At 34.2% G+C, this 25,000-nt stretch overlaps 3 protein-coding genes across 6 annotated transcripts in view; 1 reads left to right on the forward strand and 2 right to left on the reverse strand.

The window, feature by feature from the left end:
- LOC113055795 (uncharacterized) overlaps positions 1-3,483 on the reverse strand; it is a 9,280-nt gene extending 5,797 nt beyond the window's left edge. The window contains exons 1-6 of the mRNA XM_026222157.1: positions 3,333-3,483; positions 3,057-3,201; positions 2,075-2,203; positions 974-1,682; positions 133-230; positions 1-25 (exon numbers count right to left, since the gene is read on the reverse strand). The exon at positions 1-25 is cut by the window's left edge and continues 41 nt beyond it. Coding sequence (XP_026077942.1) covers positions 1-25; positions 133-230; positions 974-1,682; positions 2,075-2,203; positions 3,057-3,188 — 1,093 coding nt within the window. The 5' untranslated portion in view covers positions 3,189-3,201; positions 3,333-3,483. The remainder of the gene's footprint in view (positions 26-132; positions 231-973; positions 1,683-2,074; positions 2,204-3,056; positions 3,202-3,332) is intronic.
- Positions 3,484-3,555: 72 nt separating this feature from the next.
- On the forward strand, positions 3,556-21,878 carry LOC113055780 (alpha-actinin-2). Its single transcript, XM_026222136.1, has 21 exons — positions 3,556-3,766; positions 7,021-7,135; positions 7,207-7,326; positions 8,465-8,551; positions 8,619-8,706; positions 8,796-8,874; positions 10,969-11,050; positions 12,212-12,297; positions 12,386-12,478; positions 12,585-12,815; positions 12,929-13,076; positions 13,952-14,102; positions 17,170-17,278; positions 17,859-17,999; positions 18,188-18,370; positions 19,266-19,400; positions 19,598-19,777; positions 19,866-20,012; positions 20,351-20,416; positions 20,507-20,665; positions 21,570-21,878. The coding sequence occupies exons 1-21, from the start codon at positions 3,629-3,631 to the stop codon at positions 21,726-21,728; spliced, it is 2,697 nt and encodes an 898-aa protein (XP_026077921.1). The 5' UTR covers positions 3,556-3,628; the 3' UTR covers positions 21,729-21,878.
- A 911-nt stretch (positions 21,879-22,789) lies between these two features.
- The window catches only part of ctbp2l (C-terminal binding protein 2, like), a 28,597-nt gene continuing 26,386 nt past the window's right edge, over positions 22,790-25,000 (reverse strand). For 3 of the 4 annotated variants that reach the window (XM_026222140.1, XM_026222137.1, XM_026222141.1), the window contains 2 exons: positions 24,968-25,000; positions 22,790-23,596 (listed from right to left, as the gene is read on the reverse strand). The exon at positions 24,968-25,000 is cut by the window's right edge and continues 82 nt beyond it. In XM_026222140.1, the coding sequence (XP_026077925.1) occupies positions 23,461-23,596; positions 24,968-25,000 (169 nt within the window). In that variant the 3' untranslated portion in view covers positions 22,790-23,460. Of the gene's footprint in view, positions 23,597-24,741; positions 24,820-24,967 lie in introns of all 4 variants that reach the window. The other variant, XM_026222139.1, reaches the window with a different exon arrangement.

Raw genomic sequence — 25,000 nt, forward strand, 5'->3', positions numbered from 1 at the left:
GTTCGTTCAGCTTCCTCTGGATCTCCTGCACACACACACACACACACACACACGGCTGCATTATATCTCACTCATGTGTCACTTTAGATAATGCATAATGCCTTATCCAGTGTGGAGTGTGTGGAGCGATACCTGCTGGAGGTGTGTGTGTCTCTCCTGTGAGATCTGCAGAGTGTGTTCTCTCTCTAAACGCTCACGCAACACTTCCAGAGCCTGGATCTGCTGCTCCACTGCGAACACACACACACACACACACACACACACACACAGAAGATGCACCTTTAAATCAGCATGCAAATAATGAACGACTTCCTTGAGGAAATATGCTCGTTTAGTAGCCAGAGTTAACATTTAATTTATTTTTTACCACCGATATACAGTTTTGTAATATTCAATAAGAAAAACTATTCGAAAATATTAAAAGATATAAAAATGTATATATATAGATATTATTTTTCACTTAGGTTTTCTTTATATATATTTTTTTAATAAAAATATAAAAAATTATGTATATATATCATATTTTCAATAGTTTTTTCTTTTTACATTTTTACATTTTTATTTTATTACTTTTTCTTTTTATATAAAATATATGCTAACATATATATATATATATATATATATATATATATAAAAATTTGATTTAATTTCTATTTAACATTTTATGTACTTTATTTAGTTTTAATAATTCTGTTGTGTTTTTTTAATTTATTTTTTTAAATGTATATTTGTCTAACTATGCATATTCTTCTTTAAATATTTCTAAAGGTTTTTTTTTTTGAGTTTACGATTTTTTAATACATAATATTAAACTAAATGAAAACGAGAAAGGCCTTGGCAGCTATGTATCTCAAATGAATTGTTTAGTCTTTTTTATTTTAAGTACCAATATCTCTAGACTCTTTCCAACAGTTTCTATCTGTCTGTCAACATTCTCTATAAACATCAGACTGAGGCCTGATCTCTGACTGACCTCCAGGGAGCTGTTTGGGGTTCAGCTGGTGATCCAGGAGCCGCTGTGAGTGTCGTTCTGTCTCTGACCGGCTCAGGTTCGGCTCGACTGAATCCACCTGTGGTCTGTTCAGAGATGGCGAGGGGTTTTCCACATCATAGGATCGGTTGAGGAGCGCCGGGGGTGAGCGACGGGCCGGTCTGGGCTTCTGACGGCTCACATCTTGAGTTTCATCTAATCCTGTCATTCCTGTCCTGCTGCTGGTGCTGCTGGGGGTGGAGGTAATGATTGACAGCTGTCCATCACTGCAGTTCCATCCTGCAGCAGAAGAGGGCGCTGAAGGCTGCTCACTGTTTTGAGATCCCGTGGTGCTGAGCTCAGACTCACTGACGGGGCTGGAGATGAGGATGTTTCTGGTGGATGTGTTCAGTCGTGGGCTGCGGCTGGGCTGAGGGCTGGGTAACCGGGCGTATGAGCCCATCAGACTCAGACAGAGACTGGAATCAGGGGATCCTGGGATCTCGTCAGACGCCAGCTTCTCCATGCGCTGGTTGAGCAGGCGGAGGGTCTCTCTCTTCAGAGAGCTGCTGGGACTGAGCGTCTGCTTCTGGGCTGGAGCTGTGCTCGGCCTCACGCTGGCTCTGATGGAGCACATCGGACTCGTTTTGGACCTGAGAGTCAGAGAGGAGTCTGATGTGGGCGTCTCTGCACTGTCCGGCTTCTTCCGCACCTTCAGGAACAGAAAATAGACTTTTATTTTCAAAAGAAGCTACAGTAGACATAGATGTGCACCAGCAGAGTGAGCCTGAAGAGGGCGACCCTCACTCATTCTGTATGAGTGTGTGTCTGTGTGAGTGTGTGTGCGTGTGTGTGTGTGTGTGTGTGTATGTGTGTGAGTGAGTGTACAGTATGTGTGTGTGATGACATCCAAACTCTTTGAAGTTTGATTAAACTTCATACATTTTATTTAAAGAGACTAAGATGGCTAAGTGAATCAAATTAGAATAATTATATGATTATTCAAAGTCCTTCATAAGAGACCACAGATCTATTACAGACCTTCAGATTTCCACATATGAACAGAACATTTTCTCTTTCTTTCTGGACAGCAGTGAAACTGACCTGGATGTTGTTGAGGATGTCATGCACTCGCTCCAGAAGAGCATCTGTGTGTCTCGTCTGTCTCCTCCTGTCTCTCTCCAGCGCTGTCTGTCTGTCCTCAGCCATCTGAACACGCAGCGCTTCACTCAGCTACACACACACACACACACACACACACACACACAGACAGAGACAGACACACACACACACACAAAATATTATTTAGAAAATATTTAGTTTCTATTAAGTCACATTATCTTTTTTCTTCCCATTACAGTATTTTACTGTTAGATTTATTACTTATTTCTTATGTATTTTACCTATAATATTTATTTAAATCTAATTCTTATTTACTCTAATTTTATTTTTATTATTTATTTCATTTATTTTATTTTATTTATTAATTGTTCCTCTGTACATTATTAGATTCATTATTATTTATTAAAATGTCAGTACTTAACCATTACATTATTTACATTATGTTTTTTATGTATCTATTCATATCTAATTTTTATTTAATCTTATTTTATCTCTTCCTATTTTATTTATCAATTGTTCATATATACATTATTTTATGCATTATTATTTATTAATATGTCAGTGCTTTACTGTTATATTCATGTATTATTTCTTTCATCTATTTGTATTTATTTATTTTAATCTAATTTTTATTTACTTCAATCTTTAATTTGTATTATTTACTTTATATATTAATTGTTCATCTATATACTATTGTGTGCATTATTTATTAATATGTAAGAACCAAACTGTTAGATTGATTATTTATTTACTTATGTATTTTTTAAATCTTATTTTTGTATTTATTAATTATTTTTTACATATTTTATATATTAATTGTTCAACTAAATATTACTAAATGCATTTTTAATAATATTAATATTTTCAGTACACACACAGTTAGATTTATTATTAACTTGTTTATCCATTTTAATCAGATGTTATTATGTATTCCTTATTTGGTCATAAGGCGTGTCTTCCTCACCAGCGGCTGTAAGAGTGTCCTGCCGCGGAAGTGAATGTGGGACAGCGCCCTCTGCGGCCGCGGCGAGGTACTGCAGGCAGGCGGCAGCAGCGCGTTCAATGTCCTGCTGTAAAACTGCTCATAACTCTCCATTTATCTCGATAATCTACTCCAAACAGAGATAAAAAAGACAGTGAGTTACTGAAGCGGATTTGACAGGTTTAATCTACTAGTCTGAATGTCTGCCATTGACGCTACAGTATGTTTTCAAACCATGAAGACATTTTAATCACTCACCGCTGTACAGCCGGAGTCTCTGTTAAATAACTTCAACCAAATAGCTTTAGTCTATCAGATATATTTAATTTGACGATAGTTTTCAGAGTTTGTTTTGTTTATGCTTTCGCTCAGCACAGCGGTTAGAGACGCGTTGCATAGCAACCGCGGGAAGCCCCGCCTCCTGTGACCCATCCTCTCTGGTCACGTGTTCAGCCGGCGGGCGGTGACGTCAGCGGCCAGTGCAGTTATCAGGCGGCGGATGGTGAGCGCGCACGCAGACGCACAGCAGGATCAGAGAGACGCCGCCGCCGCTGATGAAGATGACGATGATGATGGAGATGCAGTGTAATAACAATAATAACGGATATGGACTGGAAGAGTACATGATCCAGGAGGATGAGTGGGACCGAGACATGCTGCTCGACCCCGCCTGGGAGAAACAGCAGAGGAAGGTCATTATAATAATAATATTTATATTTATAGTGCAAACGGAGTGAATGATTTACAAAAATAACAGAAACAAAATGTGCAAAATAAAATACATGTACAGACTAAAGAAATTTAACAAGCAAAATGAAAATAATAAGTCAAGTCTTATTTCGATACAATTTAACCATTATATTATATTTAATTAAATACATTATTATTTATAACCATTTGAAAATATGTAAAGGAGCACTGTAAACGAGTTAAGAAGCTTAAGATGATGAAAAATAATTTCTATTTTTTTTTAAATGATAAGTAGTGCAGAGATAAAAGTACAGGTGTCTTTATACAGCTCAATAAAAGTAAAGAATAAATGTAACAAATAAAAGAAGAAATAAAATGAGAAAACAGCAAGTTGAGTTTATTTATACAAATTTATACAGTGTGTGTATGTGTGTGTGTGTGTGTAGGCGTGTAAGTGTGTGTGTGTGTAAGTGTGTGTGTGTGTGTATGTGTGTGTAAGTGTGTGTGCGTGTAAGTGTGTTTGTGTGTGTGTGTATAAGCGTGTGTGTGTGTGTAAGTGTGTGTAAGTGTGTGTGTGTGTGTGTGTGTAAGTGTGTGCGTGTGTATGTTTGTGTGTGTGTGTGTGTGAGTGTATGTGTGTGTGTGTGTGTGCATGTGTGCGTGCGTGTGGTATGAGTTCTGTAGACAGATGATGGTGATGCTCTAATTTTATCTGTGTAACAGTGGTTCTCTAATCCTCGTCCTTCAAGCTGAATTCACACCTGAACTTTCCTCTTGGAGGAGCGTCCGTCCTTCTTTACATCCTCACACATGAAATCATTCCTCTTCATGAGTTCACTCGCTGTCTGACTGATATAGGCCTTCTGTTGTGGTGGTTTTTGTTGGTCTGCATTCAGAGAGAAACACAAACGTCTTGCAGTGTTGAATGTTCTGCAGATCATTGTTAAACTCTATTTTTATACCTGAGTCCCAAAGAAGATCCTCTGAGACCACAGCGTGAAATCAGACTGAACCAAAGACAGATGAGATCATGAGCGCAGTGTGATGAAATGTGACACGTGTTTGTCTGTCGTTGTGTCTGTGTTCATGAGGGAGACTCCAACATCCTTCGGGGTTTAGCAGAAACTCACAATTACTCTGAATGTGAATTAAAAGTGATCAGACAAATCACCTGCTTGATTATCATGGACACACTGTCATAAAAAAAAAAGTTAAATATGTATAAAGAAAAATGCAATGGAAAGTGGACTAGTAGCTATTTATTATTTTTTTATATATTATATATTTACTGTGTGCATACTGTTTTAATTTATATATATATATATATATATATATATATATATATATATATATATATATATATATATATATATATATATATATATATGTATACATTTAAAATGCATTTTCTTAGTAATATATTTTAAATATTTGTAAAAAAGAATGCAATGCAAAGTGGACCTTTTATATATATTTTCTTTATTTAATTTATTATGTGTAAAAAGTAGGCAAAAAAATATTAACAAAATATAAAAAGAAAATATTTTAATATTTAAAAATTATTTAAAATATTTATATGAACAACTCAATGGACTATAATTTAAAAAGTAATTTGTATATATATTTACATATTATTATTACCAATTATGATTATATTAATTATTAATCATACTTATATTTTTAATTAAATATGTATAGAAAAATAGGCAAAACTAGATATAAAAAATATATATAAAGTATATATTTAAAATATTGCAATGAAATGTGATATCTTATTTATATTTACATATTATATAATTTATATTTTTAATTTAATAAAATATATATAAAAAGTAAAAATGCATTTCAAATTTTAAATGCAACTAATTTAATATTTAAAATATGTTAAATATATGAAAAGCTGTCATTACAGGACCATCGTCTGTTTGCTCGGTGAAGTTGCGTTTGCCATTTTGCTGTGTCTGAGAAAGCATGCAGTTTGTGTGAGCGCGGCAGCAGTGAGTCGAGCCGCTCGTTCTGTCCTTGTGTGTGTCCTCGGCTCATCAGCTGTGTTTCTGGATGTGACGTGTGTCTTTGTGCATGTGGTTCATCTCTCTGTGAACCGACGGATGAAATGCAGCACTGATGCCAAACTGCGGCTGTCATCGGCTCTCTCTGGCATGTGTGCTTCACTTTATATGTTCAGGACACGTGTGATTTATGAGGAACAGAGCGGCTGGCATTGACTGACGCACAGACGTGCTTTTGTTTTGATCTCAACCTGTAGCCAAATAGTTATTCACTCACTGTTTTAGACTGCTTTTGTTCAAGGTGGAGAACATCCTCCAAAATAAGCTGCAAAATCACATTCAGATATGAAATGCACACTTAACACCAGCAACTCATCAAGATCAAGTCAATAAATGTGGTGGAGAAACTCAGAAATTGTTAGTAAATTACCACTCAGAAACAGCGAGTGACACATACAATTAAATATGAAAATCTGAGGTAGAAAAACAAAACAAAAAAAAGTATTGTATTTTCCTCATAAAACGGATTCCAAAGATCTTTTCTTTTTAACTTAAAAACTTAAAAAAAAATGTTTTTAAATATTTATAAAAAATAATGCAATGGAATATGGGCTTTTATTCATAAATATTCTTATATATTATATATATTTGTACATTTTTAAATTAAATTAAATGTATATAAAAAAGTTGGCACATCAATCTAAAAAATATAAAATGCATATATATAAATGCAAACATATAATAAAATATACCTAAAAAACCATGTTGACTATCATTTCTACTTTATATATACATATACATATAAAAGAAAAAGTAAAAAAATATATTTTAATATTAATTTTATATATATATATATATATATACACACAATCAATGAAATGAAACATGGACTGGTATTTAACTTCATATATATATAATTTAATTAAAAAATTAAAAGGTAACAAAACAAAATCTAAAATTTTAATAATGTATTCTAATTTCAAATAATTACATTCTAATTTTAAATAATTAAATTTTAATTCTACTGTGTAATTTACAAAATTACAATAAAAAAAATTCACATTGAAAAATGTATCATGCGTGTGTGTGTGTGTGTGTGTGTGTGTGCGTGCGTGCGTGCGTGCGTGCGTGCGTGTGCGTGCGTGCGTGTGTGTGTGTGTGTGTGTGTGTGTGTGTGTGTGTGTGTGTGTGTGTGCGTGCGTGCGTGCGTGCGTGTGCGTGTGTGTGTGTGTGTGTGTGTGTCTCAGACGTTCACAGCCTGGTGTAACTCTCACCTGAGGAAGGCAGGAACGCAGATCGAGAACATCGAGGAGGATTTGAGGAACGGGCTGAAGCTGATGCTGCTGCTGGAGGTCATCTCAGGTACACGTGTGCTCCTCAGGAGGACGTCTGCAGGTTCCTCTGTCCCTCGCTGACCGCTTGTGTCCCTCCAGGTGAGAGGCTTCCCAGACCGGACAGAGGGAAGATGCGCTTCCACAAGATCGCCAATGTGAACAAAGCTCTGGACTACATCACCAGTAAAGGAGTGAAGCTGGTGTCCATCGGCGCCGAGGGTGAGAGAGCTGAGTTTTAAGGGTTTGACTAAACTCCTATCGTTTGAATTATGATTATTCGCTCATGATTATATGAAAGAACTGCAATCAGTGTGCGCTTTAAATCTGGATCAGCAGGCTGTGAATCTCTAAATCAGTTTGATTCACTATTCATAGGCTTTTGATTCAGTTCAGGAGTGATTCAGAGTGAGATTCAGTTCAATCCAAATTCAATTATTGATTTGATTCAGTTTTTTGCTGATGATTTGATTCTGTACTCAGACATGTTTCTTCTAATGTGTCTGATCGTAATTACAACATGTTTACTAGTTCGACTCTCATGCAAATATTAAACAGGGTAGAATACGTTTTCGGAATTGCTAAATACTACCAAATTATAAATTATAATAATATAAAAAAATAATTCAATATAATAATATAATAGTTATAAATTATAATAATATAAAAAGAATTAAATAATTAATAAAGATTAAAAAATATGTATTTTTTACTTTTTTTTAAATCAGAGCATCATAATATTGATTATTATTTGAAATATTATATATATATATATATATATATATATATATATATATATATATATTATATGGTTTTTATTAATATTTTGAATGAGCTAGTAATTTTTGTCATGTGCTTTTGTAACTTTTTTTATTTATTTATTTTTATTACTAATTAGGTTTGTGTTTCATTTTTTTTTAAATGTTTATATCAAGGAATAATAATAATCAATATTACTGTATGTTTTCCAAAATGCAATGCAATGTAAAGTGGACTTGAAAAGTGTAATATATATATATATAAGTGAAATGTAAATGATAAAGTGCAAATATTTTAGTATTTAAAAAACCCTACCTTGTAATATTTTTGCACAATTTTGCATTAATTAAGCCAATAAAATGTCCTAATTATGATCATATTTTTATTTCCAAGCACATTTGACCAATTCCGAACCACATCAATCTTAATAACGTATATTAATATGTGCTTGGATAAAAACTATGCTCAGAAAATCAAGGTACCTATAATTAAGCATGCACTGTACTGTAATACTCTTTTAAAACCCTCCAGTGTAATGTGATTGCTCAGTTGTTTGCATGAATCGTTCGCTCAAGCTGAAGCGTGTCTGTGGGATCCTCAGAGATCGTGGATGGGAATGTGAAGATGACTCTGGGAATGATCTGGACCATCATCCTGCGCTTCGCCATCCAGGACATCTCAGTGGAGGGTAACGAGAGATTCACACACACCGATCTCAGCAGACCAACACATGTTTAACACTGATTCTCCGTCAGAAACCTCGGCTAAAGAAGGGCTCCTGCTGTGGTGTCAGAGGAAAACCGCTCCGTACAGGAACGTCAACGTGCAGAACTTCCACTGCAGGTACAGGACCGTCACGTCTGCTCTGTTTCTCTGTTTCACATGTTCACTGTGTGTTTATGAAGAGCTGAAGTCTGCTCTCCCTGCTTCAGCTGGAAGGACGGGCTGGCGTTCTGTGCTCTCATTCACAGACACAGACCCGACCTGATCGACTACGCCAAACTCAAGAAGGTCTCGGCACGAGTGTGTGTGTGTGTGTGTGTGTGTGTGTTAACTGACTCACCGTATGTACTGAGTCTCTCACACTAACCACTCAACACATGCAGCGCTCTTTAAGGTTTTTGCTATTAGTAAAAAAAATTTATAATATAGTCGTGCATCTGTTATTTTTCTTATTATTACTTTTTTCATTTTTTAAAAATTGCTATTTAGGTTTAATTGAATTTTTATTTAAGAATTAGTTTTAGTTCAATTTCTTTCTTTCTTGATTTTTTTTTCTCTTTTATTTATTATTATAATAATTTTTTTATTTTATTTTTTCATTTTATTTCCATTCATTTTAGGGTTTTAAACTAAATTCAGAAATGATTGAAATAAGTTTTCATCTAAAATTTATATTTTATTTCAGCTTTTTTTCAATGAATAATTTTTTTAATAGTTTCAGATATGTTTATTAATAGTTTGAATTAGCATTAATGCTTATACTTTCAGTTTTCATTTTAATTTTTATATTAGTTAAAATTTTTAATAATATTGGTGTGCATCTGTTATTTTTATTATTATACGTTTTTTTCATTTTTAAAATATACTATTTAGGTTTAATTTACTTTTATTCTTTCTTTCTTTCTCTTTTCTTTCTTTATTATTTAATGCATTTTTTAAAATATTTTTTTCATCCAATATTTATATTTTATTTCAGCATTATTTCAAGGAATTAAAATCATATACTTTCATATACTATTATATTTTTTATTAATAGTTTGAATTAGTGTTTATGTTTATACTTTCAATTTTAATTTTAGTTAAATGTTTTATAACTTTTTTTAAAATACTGCTATTTAAGATTCATTTATTTTAACGTCAGTATTAATTTAATTGTTTGTTTATTTATTTAATTTTATTTCCAGTAATTTTAGTACTTTGACTTAAACTGATTTAAATCCTGATTATTTATATTTTATTTCAGAATGATTTCAATTGACTAAATTATTTTGATAGTTTTAGTTAAGTATAATAACCCTGGTTTAAGGATGCTGTATGTATTCTTATTACTGATCACTGAAGTGTGAGACGAGACGATGTTAAATCCACAGCTGAATGCATTGGTTTGGATAAACAGCATGTATTTGTGACATTTGTTTTAGAAACAAGACACTAGTGCTTTAACACAAATACAAGCTTCAGATTTCTGATCTGAACATGTCCTGCTCCTCAGACTCTAATGCACATTATTTGAGTGGTGAGATCTTTCTCCCAGGTGGTTTTGCTGTAGATTGAGAGATGATGCTCTGATTATGAAGCCGATGGTCCTCTCTGCTCTGAATGATGCGAGTCACTTGATCCTGAACTGAAGGCTTTAGCAGGTCTTCTTGAATGACCGGTCAGGATTTAACGGTATCCCTCACACTGACCGGTAATCCTGAAGACCGCGTCTGAAACCAGACCTGGTTAACAGTCCATCCACCGACCGCATGAGAGCGTCATGATCTAATTTCAACCAGGGTTGCCAGGTCTGCGGAAAAAAACCCCAGGCTGATTCACAACTATATCCCAGTAGCAATTCTCCATTGGTTTTCCCTTTTGTCAGAGGTGTGTGTGTGTGTGAGGGGTGGGATTGTTTTAACCCTCGGACTAATAACTAACAACAGTTCAAAGTGAAAGAAAAACAGTGTAAGAGTATCCCACTTTTGCTGTAAAACTACGGACTTGGCAACCCTGATCTCAGCCTAAAGCACTTCAGGAGACAGTGATATTTAAGCATCATTACGTTTTTGTGAATATTTTTGATTTTATATTTTTTACATTTTTATATTTTTATGTTTTCATTCACAATTATATACAAAAATAAAAAAATTTTTACAATAATTTTTTTTTTTTTTTCTGTTTTAGTTATTTTAGTACATCGATTAATGAACAAATATTGCACTGGCAGCTATCTGAAATGATTTTCCAATATTCTGTTTATATTTGAACATTTTTTACAGTATTTCCAGTAAAACAATAGCATAGTTAACTCTGGTTTTAGTTAACTCCACTAACCCTGTCAGAGGCGTGTGTTTGGACAGATGTAGTCTGTAATTAATCGCTCTGGTCTTCTCTGTGCAGGACGATCATCTCGGGAATCTCAGTCTGGCTTTAGAAATCGCTGAGAAACACTTGGACATCCCCAAAATGCTGGACCCTGAAGGTAATCATGAGCTCTGATCGCACAAGAAGACAGACGCTAATATTAAATTAAAGCATTTATTATAAACACTAACGCTCATATTTAATAAATATTGACATTTTTTATTAATATAATTTTTTGCATCTTTTGGATGCCATTGTTGCCGTTTTAGTATCATTAATATATTACTATAGTTTTTGTTAATACTTTTAATTACATTTTATTTTACATATTCATTTTTAATTAAAATTTTAGTAATTTAGTAGTTTTTCTTGTCATTTTTTATTTTAATTTTTACACACACACACACACACACACACACACACATATATATATATATATATATATATATAAATCTAAACAGTTTTCATTTTTATTTATTAGTTTTAGTTTATTTAACTTGAGTTAAGCACTTCAAGTCAAACTTTAAATAAAATAAAATAAAATAAAATCTGAAATAAAATGTGTAATTTTTTAAAATATTTTATTTCAGTAAATATTTGTTTAAAATAATGACTTTTATGCGTTTTAAATTTAGTTAATGAAAATAACCCTCTTTCAGGTTTTAGGAATATTTTTTATTAAATATTTAATGTTCTATTATATATAAAATATATATATTTTTTTAAATATTAAAATATTTTAAATATTACAGATTCCCCTTTGTACTAGTTTTCTTTAAATTTTCATCAAATGTTTTGCTAAAATATTAACATTTTTAAATATACATTTTAGTCATTTTGTTGTGTTTTTGTCATGTTTATTAGTTTGTTTATTACAAAATTGTATTATTTGAAAATGTATTTTAGTTTTAGTTAACTATAATACCCCTTGTTGCATTGTTGATGCATTAATATTAAATATGCAACAGCAGCTTTGTGATAAATATATAAATAATCATGTATGTAAAGATTTGAAAAGCGTGTTCTAAAAGTGCACGTGTCACGTGACTGCTGTATTATTATACAACAATACCGTGGTGCTGAACTCAGGAACAGATTTAGTGAACACAGCTGTCTGCGTGTCGTGTTGCTATCATGCACCTCATGACCTGACGGCCTTCAGCAGTCCATCCCAGAATGCAATGCACATGTTCCCCTCACTTAGATCATGGTGTTTGAGGTTAAGCAGTGTTTTAAGCATATGTGTGTGTTCTTATGTACATCTCTCTCTGTGCTCCAGACATCATTAACACCCCGAAGCCTGACGAGCGCGCCATCATGACCTATGTGTCCTGCTTCTATCACGCGTTTGCTGGAGCTGAACAGGTATGCATCTGATTAAACAGAGACAGATGCATCATGGGGAATTTCAAAGTCAGTACAGACGTCATGTGACATCTGTGTGTGTTTAAAGGCAGAAACGGCGGCTAACAGGATCTGTAAAGTGCTTGGAGTGAATCAGGAAAATGAGAAATTGATGGAGGAATATGAACGACTGGCCAGTGAGGTACAACAACTAGACTTATTCTAAAAACAATGCTAATCTTCCCGACCCCAAACTTTTGAATGCTAGTGTATGTGAATGCTGTATATGTTTGTTTTGTCTCTTGCAGTTGCTGGAGTGGATCCGTCGCACCACGCCGTGGCTGGAGAAACGTACCCCTGAGAACACAGTGGAGGCCATGAGACGCAAGCTGGAGGATTACAGAGACTACCGCCGCATTCACAAACCACCCAAAGTCCAGGAGAAATGTCAGCTGGAGATCAACTTCAACACACTGCAGACCAAACTCCACATCAGCCACAGACCTGCGTTCATGCCCTCCGAGGGGAAGATGGTGTCTGTAAGACACTCACACACACACACACACACACACACACACACACGCACGCACAGGTCCTGTCATCAGCATGAGTTAACCCGTGTGTGTGTGTGTGTGTGTGTGTGTGTGTGCAGGACATCGCAGCGGCGTGGCAGGGTCTGGATCAGGCTGAGAAGGGTTATGAGGAGTGGCTGCTCACTGAGATCAGACGTCTGGAGCGTGTGGAGCATCTGGCTGAGAAGTTCCAGCAGAAATCAGCAACACACGAGAGCTGGGCGCACGGTGACATACACACACCGGCAACAAACACTTTTGAAGGAATAGCTCACCCAGAAATGAACATTGTGGACCACTCAAGAAAGTCTTTGGCATCATTTCACAACTTGTGCAATTTCTTCATGCACTACGTTTCACATTTTTATGCACAAGCATAACTCTGATGTAGGAGATAATAATAATAATAATAATAATAAAAGAAATAACTAATAAATATAAATATATATATAAATATAATATAAATATGTGTGTGATGTTTGCATTATTTATTTATTAAATAATGATTATTTATTTATTTACTGTTTTGTATGTAATATAAAATAAAATCATATCAATATAAATATAAATATACATACTTCAAATATTTAATTATTTTATTCCAAAAATAAATAAATAATAACTCTATTAAAATACTTAATATATAAATCTTTATAATATAATTTATAAATTGCAAAATAGCATCATCACACCTTGTGTAACTTCATGCATCAACTTTGAAAGCTTCAGTGAATATGGACGTGTAAGACACACTAATAAGAAATAATAATAATAATCATAAATGTTGTATGTGATGTTGATGATGCTTATTTTCTTTTTATAAATATTTTATTTTTACTATTTAATTAAAAAGCAATGTATTCTTGTTTTCCAAAAAATGAACAGAAAGGTAACTAATTTAAACGCACAAGCAAGAATCAGATGTAAGAGATGATGACATAATAATAATCATACATAATAATAAAGGAATAAAGATCTGATGTTTATGATGCTTAATACATTTTATTTATTTATTTGCATGCATCAACAGAGCATTTATGACCCAATGCAAAAAATTTTAAGAGCTCTGAGCTATGTATTGTGTGTGTGTGTGTGCTCTGCAGGAAAGGATCAGCTGTTGACTCTGAAGGACTACGAGAGCGCGTCCCTGACGGAGTTAAGAGCACTGCTGCGCAAACATGAGGCGTTTGAGAGTGATCTGGCAGCACATCAGGACAGAGTGGAGCAGATTGCTGCTATAGCACAGGAACTCAAGTATGACCACTTCCTGTCTCCTCCTCGTGGTGTTACACTGCAGGTTTTGTACATGTTGGGGTCTGATTTTGACTGTCAGCTATTGCTTATAACATGCATTAAGGCAAGTCACTACTGGCAAAAACTTGGACACTGGTCCATTTTGCCTCCATAACATGTTATTTCAGACTAGCGGAAAGAAAACATCCAAAAGAGTTTATTTTATTGCACTTTATCTATTTGCATCTGTAGATTTCGGTTATAATACATATCTTTAAAAAGTTTTTTCTCCACTTTGGCAGCACTAAAATACACCAAAACTTAGAGTTTTATTACTGTCAGTATTCTGAAGGTTTTTACTGTGGGGTTTGTCCAAATTTAATTCACATTGATTTATATGTCATTTTACTTCTAAAAACATAGTGGAAGTGCATTTTATTTTTGTCTGGTAAAAGTATTTCCTGATTTATGGAGTAATTAAAAGAGAAATCCAAAATCCCCTCAGTAATAACCTTCAGCTCTAATATAGCAACAAAATCAAACAGGGATTTTGTAATTAGTCTTTATACAGTGTTCTGAAAATGTACGCAAATAAATGCACATTTAATTAGATAATGCCTTTTTTTCATATTTAAACATAACATTTTAGAAAACTTGTAAAAAAAATTTTAATCTATTAATTAAATGATTATGCTTCCATAACATGTTATTACAGACTACCAGAAAGAAAACATCCAAAATACACTTTTAAGAGTTTATTTTATTGCACTTTATCTATTCACATCTGTAGATTTCGGTTTTAATACATATCTTTAAAAAGTTTTTTCTCCACTTTGGCAGCACTAAAATAAATCAAAACTTAGAGTTTTATTCCTGTCAGTATTCTGAAGGTTTTTACTGTGGGGTTTGTCCAAATTTCATTCACATTGATTTATATGTCATTTTACTTCTAAAAACATAGTGAAAGTGCATTTTATTTCTGTCTGGTAAAAGTATTTCCTGATTTATGGAGTAATTAAAAGAGAAATCCAAAATCCCCTCAGTAAAAACCTTCAGCTCTAATATAGCAACAAAATCAAACAGAGATTTTGTAATTAGTCTTTATCCAGTGTTCTGAAAATGTACGCAAATAAATGCATATTTAATTAGATAATGCCTTTTTTTCATATTTAAAGATAACATTTTAGAAAACTTGTAAAAAAAAATCTGTAATCTATTAATTCAATGATTATGCTTCCAAAACATGCCTTATTACAGACTACCAGAAAGAAAACATCCAAAAGAGACTTTTAAGAGTTTATTTTATTGCACTTTATCTATTCGCATCTGTAGATTTCGGTTATAATACATATCTTTAAAAAGTTTCTTCTCCACTTTGGCAGCACTAAAATACACCAAAACTTAGAGTTTTATTCCTGTCAGTATCCTGAAGGTTTTTACTGTGGGGTTTGTCCAAATATCATTCACATTGATTTATATGTCATTTTACTTCTAAAAACATGGTGAAAATGCATTTTATTTCGGTCTGTTGACAGTATTTCCATAATTAAAAGAGAAATCCAAAATCCCCTCAGTAAAAACCTTCAGCTCTAATATGGCAACAAAATCAAACAAGAAATTAGTAATTTGGCTTTATCCAGTGTTCTGGAAATCTATGCAAATCAGTGCATTTTTAATACGATAACATGTAATTTGCATATTTAAACATAGCATTTCAGAAAACTTGTAACACATTTTTTTGTACTCTATTATTTCAGTGTTTACACTGTTCACCTGTGGTGTCTTGACTCCCACTTGTGTTGCTTTCTATAAAGAAACCACCTGAACATGTGTTTGGCGGTTTTCTCGAGATGCCGTGTGTGTTTAAAACAGCAGCAGTGTTGGGTTTCTATTGTTCTAAATGCAGTCGGACCAGCTGTCACATTCCCTCTGGGACAATGAGTCAGTGTTGTACCGAGAAACACACACACACACACACCTCAGTATATATTGAGCGCTCTATTTGTAGAAGCTGTGTTCAGTTGTTCATGTCAGTGCGTCAAAGTGACAGAGGCATCTGAACGCTTCCGTCAGCTCCTCTGATCTGCTCTGAAACGCTGTCAGCACCTCGATCAGAACAGGTGCCGCTGCCATCAGGAACATCATGAGCGTCTATAGGAATCTTGTTAAATGTGTCCTAAGGGCACCCTCCTAAAAGGATGCTCAGATTGACTGTTTGTATTGATACACTTGATTCAGTCAGCTTTGCATTTCATTCTGCCAAAAGCAGCTCTAAGCATTCATAAATCAAATTACTGGACAAGCAAAATGATTTAAGATATTAAGTCTTTAAATTAAGTTTATACTTTAAAAAGAAAAATAAATAAAAATAATGTCAGAAAAGTAAAGTCTTCCCTTTGAATTAAGTTGCTTTTTCTGACCCCATTGGCAGATATTGGTTGTAGTTTTAAACATAAACTTAATTCATTTTTATACACAAGACTAAAGTTTTTCTTCTCAAGAAGATTTTCAAAATGATGTCAAACTGGAAAGCATGACAAAAATACTAAGTAAGACAATAATCTTTTGACAATATTTTTTTTTGTCTTGCATCTTTTGTCTCTTAATTTAACTTTTTGCATTAAACATTTACATTTTGCTGTCCCTTCTCAAAACAATCATATTTGAATTTTTTGAAACCTCCTTTTTTATGTAACTTTAGTGTAAGGATTCTTTTCAGTACATCTATTATGATCTTGTTGGACATCGTGACTTTGAGCAGAACTCTTCTGTGTTCTGTTGGAAAAAAGTCTTGCTATTGGACAGATCAATTACAGAGTGTGCTTTGGGAGATTTAAACCCTAAAATATTACCTTTACATTCCTACATCCTATAAGAGTGTTAAATTCTAACGCTGTCTAATATAAATGCAAATGTAAAGCACAATGCATTTCTAAGAGCTTATCTGTTTTATTAGCCGTCGTGCATCTGAGCTGATGCTGCTCTCCACTGGAAACATGATGCACTGCAGGAGAGCTTGCATTAATTATTATTAATATGTGCATTTGTGTGTGTGTGTGTGTGTGTGTGTGTGTGTGTGTGTGGGCAGTGAACTGGACTATCACGCCGCTGCTGTCATTAATGAACGCTGTCAGTCGATCTGTGATCTTTGGGATCAACTCGGAACTCTGACCCAGAAACGCAGAGAAGCTCTGGAGGTGACACACACACACACACACACACACACACACATCACATACAATACCAACCCTGCTGTTAGTAGCAAGGTTTACTATGATTATTCAGAGGTTATATTACCCCAGAGTGTAATGTAAAATCACGTTACGTATGTTATTAAATATGCATATATGCAAATCATCATATTTTAATGATTTCTGAAGATCATGTGACACTGAAGACTGGAGGAATGATGCTGAAAATACAGCGGAGCATCAAAGAAATAAATTACAGTTTAATAGATATACACATATAGAACAACTGTTTTACATTATAATAATATTTCACAATTTTCCTGATGTCTTTATTGAATTTTTTATCAAATAAATTGTTGATCAAAAGAGATTTCTTTAAAAAAAAATTTTTTTTTTACGTTTTACTATTAGTGTGTGTGTGTGTATAGTTGAATTATCTGATTAATATTAATAGTATATGAATAAATTATAAAACTATAAATTATGATTATTTATAATAATATTATTGTTTCGAAGCATGTATAATCCGATGTCCACGTGCTTCAAAATAAAGTTATATTGAAATATCTGTGTGTGTGTTTATAAGAGGACGGAGAAGCTCCTGGAGACCATCGATCAGCTGTTTCTGGAGTTTGCGAAGAGATCGGCTCCGTTCAATAACTGGATGGAAGGAGCCATGGAGGATCTGCAGGACATGTTCATGGTTCACTCCGTCGACGAGGTTCAGGTGAGGAACGCTCGCTCTCTACTTCAACACATGATGGAAGATTAAACACAGAGATCGACTTTGCTTTTACAAACTTACGACTGAATTGAATTCCTGATGAAATCCTGGTCCTCACTGATCTTCTTGCACGAATATGTCACATTGTATAAATCATGACCCTGTGTGTGTGTGTGTGTGTGTGTGTGTAGAGTCTGATCTCGGCTCATGATCAGTTCAAGGCGACGCTGGCCGAGGCAGACAGCGAGCGTCAGGCTATTCTCAGCATCTATAACGAGGTGCAGAAGATCGCTCAGAGCTACGGGATCTCCAGCAAACTCAACAACATCTACTGCGACATCACACCCGCCATCATCAACCAGAAGTGGGAGAAGGTGTGTGTGTGTGTGTGTGTGTGTTAAAGTCAGTGAACAGCTGGATAATCTGGGAGTTTACTGTAAACTGATTCCAGGTATGTACATACAGTATCTACATGTATGATGAATATAATTTCGGTAACACTTTACAATAAGAATCCATTTGTTAGCTACATGAGTTCACACGAACTAACGGTGAAAAATACTTCTGAAGTACTTTTTATTAATTTTAGTTATATATTAACTAATATGTTATTAAAATCAAAAGTGGTTTCTGTTAATATAAATTAATGGACTTGACCTAAAATGAACTGAACATGAACAGTTGTATTATTATTATAAAATTATGCTAAAGAAAATTAAAAATTCTGTAACAAATGCATTTCTTATGTTAGTTAAAGATGCATTTAAACCATTGAAATTCCATGACATTTTCTATATTTTCACGGTTACTATATATATATAGTACTTATTTCATGGTTATTTCATGGTATATCAATGGTGAATGGTAAATTTTTTTATTTAGTATATTTTTAAATATATATATACATATGTATAAGCTACAAAAAAACTACTATTTACAAAAAACTCAGTTGAACAACACAGAACAAACTCAATTAAACCAATTATATTTAAAATGCAAACAGAAACTATAAGAAAGTAACTCAAAATATTAATGAAAGCTATAAAAGTATGTCAGTGATACTAAAATAACACTGGTTTAAATCTGTACATTTCAAGAGTTTGTACATACAAATACAGATTTAGCAAAGACATTTCTATCAACTATTTTGAAGTTCATTAACGATTGAAATTCATTATTAAATCGTGAAAATGTCCTGGAAAATAAATGGTCAAATGTACTTTTAGTAGTAATATATATCACACACACACACACACTTGTACTGTGCAGGTGAAGAAGCTGGTTCCTCAGAGAGACGGCGCTCTGCATGAAGAATTGTCCCGACAGCACGTGAACGAGAGATTCAGACGACAGTTTGCAGCACAAGCCAATGCCATCGGACCCTGGATACAGACACGCATGGAGGTCACACACACACACACACACACACACGTATCAAACACCAGATCACATGATTAAAATGTCAGAACAACAGGATTTGGCAGCTCAATCAAAGCAGGTTTTAGGTTTTTAACACTAACTCTGTGATGCATGATAAGATCGCAGTGAGAGATGTGAATGAGTGATTTGTGTGTGTGTGTGTGTGTGTGTGTGTTTGGCAGGAGATCGCTCGCAGCTCGGTGGATCTGAGCGGCACGCTGGAGGATCAGATGAACCAGCTGAAGCAGTACGAGCACAACATCATCAACTACAAGCCCAACATCGACCGACTGGAGGGAGACCACCAGCTCATCCAGGAGTCACTCATCTTCGACAACAAGCACACCAACTACACCATGGAGGTATACACACACACACACACACACACACACACACACACTCTCTCTCACACACACACACTCAGTCTGACGCGTGTCCCGTGTGCTGCAGCACATCCGTGTGGGATGGGAGTTACTCCTCACCACCGTGGCTCGCACCATCAACGAGATCGAGACACAGATCCTGATGCGCGACGCTAAAGGAATCAGCCAGAAGCAGCTCAGCGACTTCAGATCCTCCTTCACACACTTCGACCGGGTGAAACACAGCACACACACCTTTACACTCATTGTGCTGTCATCCACAAACTATTAAACACACTAACATATCTCCTATCACCAAGCTTTAAAACAAATCAATCTCAAACATGATTCTAGTGACACCTGGTGGCCAAAGCCGTGTCATTGCAATCAAAACTTTTTTCTTTTTTTTTTATAAACCAAGTGCAAATATTTTATTGAAAGTGCAATCTATTAAATGCAATTAACAAATCATCAGATACTTAGAAATATGAAGTGTCTTTATAATATGGGTTGTTTAATGCATTCATATAACTCTTCCTTTTTTATTATATGAATGTGTGCTGGTTTGTGCAGAAGAAGAAGGGAGGCATGGAGACGGATGACTTCCGAGCCTGTCTGATCTCCATGGGCTATGATCTGGTACAGAGCAGCAGTACAGCCGTGTCTCAGCTGTGTTTGTGTTGGAGCACACGGTGAGTGTTGTGTGTGTGTGTGTGTGTGTGTGTGCAGGGTGAAGCTGAGTTCGCTCGCATCATGTCTCTGGTGGATCCCGACGGCTCCGGTTTGGTGACGTTCCAGGCGTTCGTGGACTTCATGACGCGAGAGACCGGAGACACGGAGACTTCGGAGCAGGTCATCGCCTCCTTCAGGATCCTGGCTGCGGATAAAGTGAGATTCACACACATCTGAGCCCCGAACACACTCTTACTACCAAAGACTTATTCTGAACTGCATATATTGGTATCTTTTTTTGTTTTTTGTTGGGTATTTTTTTTCTCCCAAAAACATTCTTGAAAAGAATTTCTCCCTTCAAAAACATGTTTCTATATTCTTCTTTTTTCTCTCATCCAAAACCATTTTGTCTCTTCAAAAAAAAATGTTTTTCTGTGTTAAAATGTTTTTTTTTCTTCAAAAATTTGTAAAAATCTTTATTATTTTTTTTCTCCAATTTTTTTTACAACTTTTTTATTTGAAAACAATTCTCCTCTCTTTAAAATTTTTCTATCTTCAACTTGTTCCTCATCCAAAACTTTTTTTTTGTTTTAAAAAATTTCTCTCTTCAAAAATATCTAAACTTTATCTTTTAATTGAATTGTATTTATCCTTAAGATACATTTTATCTTTATTTTTGTCGCTCTTCATTTTTTTTTCTTATGCCAAAAAAAAAAAAACTTCAAATATTTTTTTCACTTTTCAAAATGTTTTCTCTTATCAAAACTTTTTTCCACTATTAAATTTTTTCTCTCACTAAAAACAAAAAGAAAAGTCATAATTCTTTTTTCAATCAAATTTTAAAAGAGAAAAAAGTTATTAGGAGAGAAAAGAATTCAGTGACAGACCATGAACATCTTAGACTTCTTTAATCCTCTAACAGAAAACGGACCTGATCTGTTTCATGTATGTAGGACTGGTGAATAATCCTCTCATTAAGTTTATGGTAAAACTGTGTAACCCAAATGCATGGAACTTTGTAGTGCAGATCAAACACATCGATCTGTGAATGACGTCTAGATATGTGTAGATCATGTTGCTGAAGTGAGAGTGTGAGCCGAGCTGTGGTGTGTGTTTGCAGCCCTATATTCTGGTGGACGAGCTGCGGCGAGAGCTTCCTCCGGAGCAGGCCGAGTACTGCATCTCCAGGATGCCTCCGTATGAAGGACCTGACGGAGTCCCCGGAGCCCTGGACTACACCGCCTTCTCTACGGTGCTGTACGGCGAGAGCGACCTCTAGCTGACCTCTGCTGACCTGTAGCTGACCTCTAGTCATGTGCGTGTGACCTCACTGTCTGACAGCGGCCGTGATGATCGTTCATACCCCACAATATCTGATGAACATGAAAATGTGTGTTTCATTTCAAAATAAAGACTTGTAGCCATTGCATTTTGTGTTTGTATGAATTATACTTTATATTTTAAACTGAAATATATATATATAAACACACTTTATATGCTGATGATGTTCTGATTTGTGGATCTTCAGACTGCTGCATTTGAATTACATCTTTTATCAGAGGAAGACAATCTTCTTACACTGAACTATCAACAGTTTTAGTTAGCAATGGCTGGTTATGGTTAATTCAATGCAAAAACATAAAAAAAAAAAAAAAAAATCTGATATAACCTTTTCTATTGCTCCAGTAAAAAAAATAAAAAATAATAATAATAAATTATAATGCACTTTTTAAAACAAAATAAAGTAAAATACTTATTTATTAAATAATTATAATATAAATATTAATTGATTTAATATGAAAGCAAAATTGTGTAAAATATTAACATATTATATTATATTTTTTTTTTCACATGGATAAAACAAATACAATTTATAAATATTACACAAATACATTAAATAAATTTTACTGCTGACAATATATATATATATACTATATATAAAATGTAGTAATATATTTATATTTATGTAATTTAATAATATATTTATATTCTGTCTCCATCTATCTGTAATACCTACATATATATTTTTTTATTTATTTTTTATTTAATTAATTAATTAATGAATTTTGCAGCATTAGAGGGTATCATTGTATCAGACAAAAAAACAAAACACACACACTAAATAATATTAAAATTAAATAAACCCACTAACAACAGACACATTTTGTACTTTCTCTCTTGTTTGATGACTTTTGAAGTTTGCTAAAGATAGAAACATTAATACAACCTGACAATGCAATTTCCAGAAGCATGCCGGGAGAGATATGATGGAAGTGAATGTCTGAGCTCAGAATAAAATCACATTTATATATTCCAGCGATGATAAAACAGACAGAAACCCGGGTCTGAACCTGCATGATTTATTCGATCTGCACTGATGCTAAATGTTCACCGTATACAAGAAACCAATAGAAATAATCACAATAAAACACACACAACCTCCGCACCTTCAGCAGAACGAAGCACACACGAGACTATGAGTACAGGACATCCATCTACACCACACAAACCTACCCAGCTTCTTCAACCTGTCACTGTAGAAAAACACTAACCCGAGGAAATATGTGTTCATAAGCTGTGAAGGTGAGATCTTCCTGAGTCATATAGTGAAATGAAGTGAATCTGCTGCTGGTACGAGACAGAAACAGAAGTGTTCGTTAGAAGAGATCACAAACTAAACACACGAGAGAAAGATTTCGTTTGGTGTTTCACTCCTTGGCTGAAGTCTGAGAGCCCTGGCCAATCAGAGCAGAGCGCTGAGCTGTCAATCATCGTGGTGGATGGCTGAGTGGGCGTGGCTTCCGGTGTCACTCCTGTCCTATTGGCTGATTTAACTAAACTGAATTATTCATACGTAAGAGATGATTGTGAAAAGAAACACGTCAAACTAACAAACTCCATTCCATGTGCTGTGTTCCTAAAACATCCACTTCTTCCAAAACGGGAAAAGGGAAAAGAGTAAAAGGAAGGTATAGAGGCGTGTGATGATGATGATGATGATGATGAAGGGGTTATTGCTCGCTCAGCTGTTCTCTGCTCTCTCCGTGTTTCGAGGGCTGGTTCGGGGACGGTGTCTGGGACGGATGGGTTCCTGGAACCAGACCCTCCAAACCCACCGGGACGCCCCCTGCTGGACCTGATGGGAACCTGCGGGAGAGGGCAAAGGTCACCACACACACATGTGACACACACTAGAATGTGACTGGGATGAAATAAAGGGGTGTGGGAAATGAGAGCCAGGATGTTGTTTCTAACAGTGTTCAAGTATTATTATATATTTAGCTCAAATAAACTGAAATAACAGAAATTAATCAAATACAACATTAAAAAAAAAAAAAATATATATATATATATATATATATATATATATATATATATATATATATATATATATGAAAAACTTAAAAATAAATGTAAAAATGTAAATACGAATTAAAAATGTTGTCTTTGCAATTAACTGAAATAAAAAAAAACATTAAAAAATTAATAAATACAAAAATAATATAAATAAAATAAAATATTCAATGAAAAGCATAAATGTAAAAATGTAAATAAAAGTTTTAAATGTTGTCTCGGCAATTAACTAAAATAAAATATTAAATAAAATAGCAGATAAAAAAAACTTAAACTTATAAACCTAAGTAGAAATTTTAAATGTTGTCTTGGCAATTAACTGAAATTTTTTTACATTTAAAATAAAATGAAATAAAATATTAGATGAAAAACTTAAATGTGGCCTTGGCAACTAACGAGAAGAAAAGAAAAGAAAATAAAAGAAAAGAAAAAAGATTAGATTAACAACTAAAACTTAATAATATGAACAGAAATTAAAAATACTGCCTTCAAACCTTTAAACTAAACTAAACAAATTATTAGAAAGAAACCAAATGTAAAAACTTAAATGAAAATGATATATCTTGCATTGGCAACTAACTGAAATCAAATAAGTTGAAGTACTAACATTGCTAAATATTTTAAAATATTAAAGAAATATTTTTAGACAACAAAAAAAGTAAAAAAAAAATTCTAATCTAAAAAAGTCTAATAATTTGTTTTTATTTGGACTTGATTTAAATTAACAAAAGTATTTTTAATGATAATAACAACAAAAAAGGCTGCATGCCTATAGCAAGTTGTGTATGTTTCTGGCCCTAAAGCGTGTGAAGATGTACATCTCTGTTAAGGAAGGTTTTTGACTAATCTATTAAACTAAATCCTGAGGGAGGGTGTGGCCATCAGAGGTCAAAGGTCAAAGCAGCAGAGACAGAGACGGGCGTCTGATGTTCTTTTACCTGCTCTTGCTTTAGGCATTGATTTTGTCTTGGTGGGCGGAGCCAGTCATGATGGCCTGCATTGATTGGTTGACATGGCTGCGTGAGAGAAGCAGATGTGGGCGGGGCTCAGAGTTAAACTCGTGTCATGTGACTGTGTGGGGGTGGAGCTTACAGGGTTGGGATCATGAATGACAATCAAACAAATGATGAGCTTGATGAATGTTAAATATGAGTCTAGTCGTACCTGTATGTGGCGCCGTTGAGCTCAGGATGAACC

Source organism: Carassius auratus, chromosome 37, assembly GCF_003368295.1.
Source record: "Carassius auratus strain Wakin chromosome 37, ASM336829v1, whole genome shotgun sequence".
In the NCBI taxonomy this organism is placed as follows: domain Eukaryota; kingdom Metazoa; phylum Chordata; class Actinopteri; order Cypriniformes; family Cyprinidae; genus Carassius; species Carassius auratus.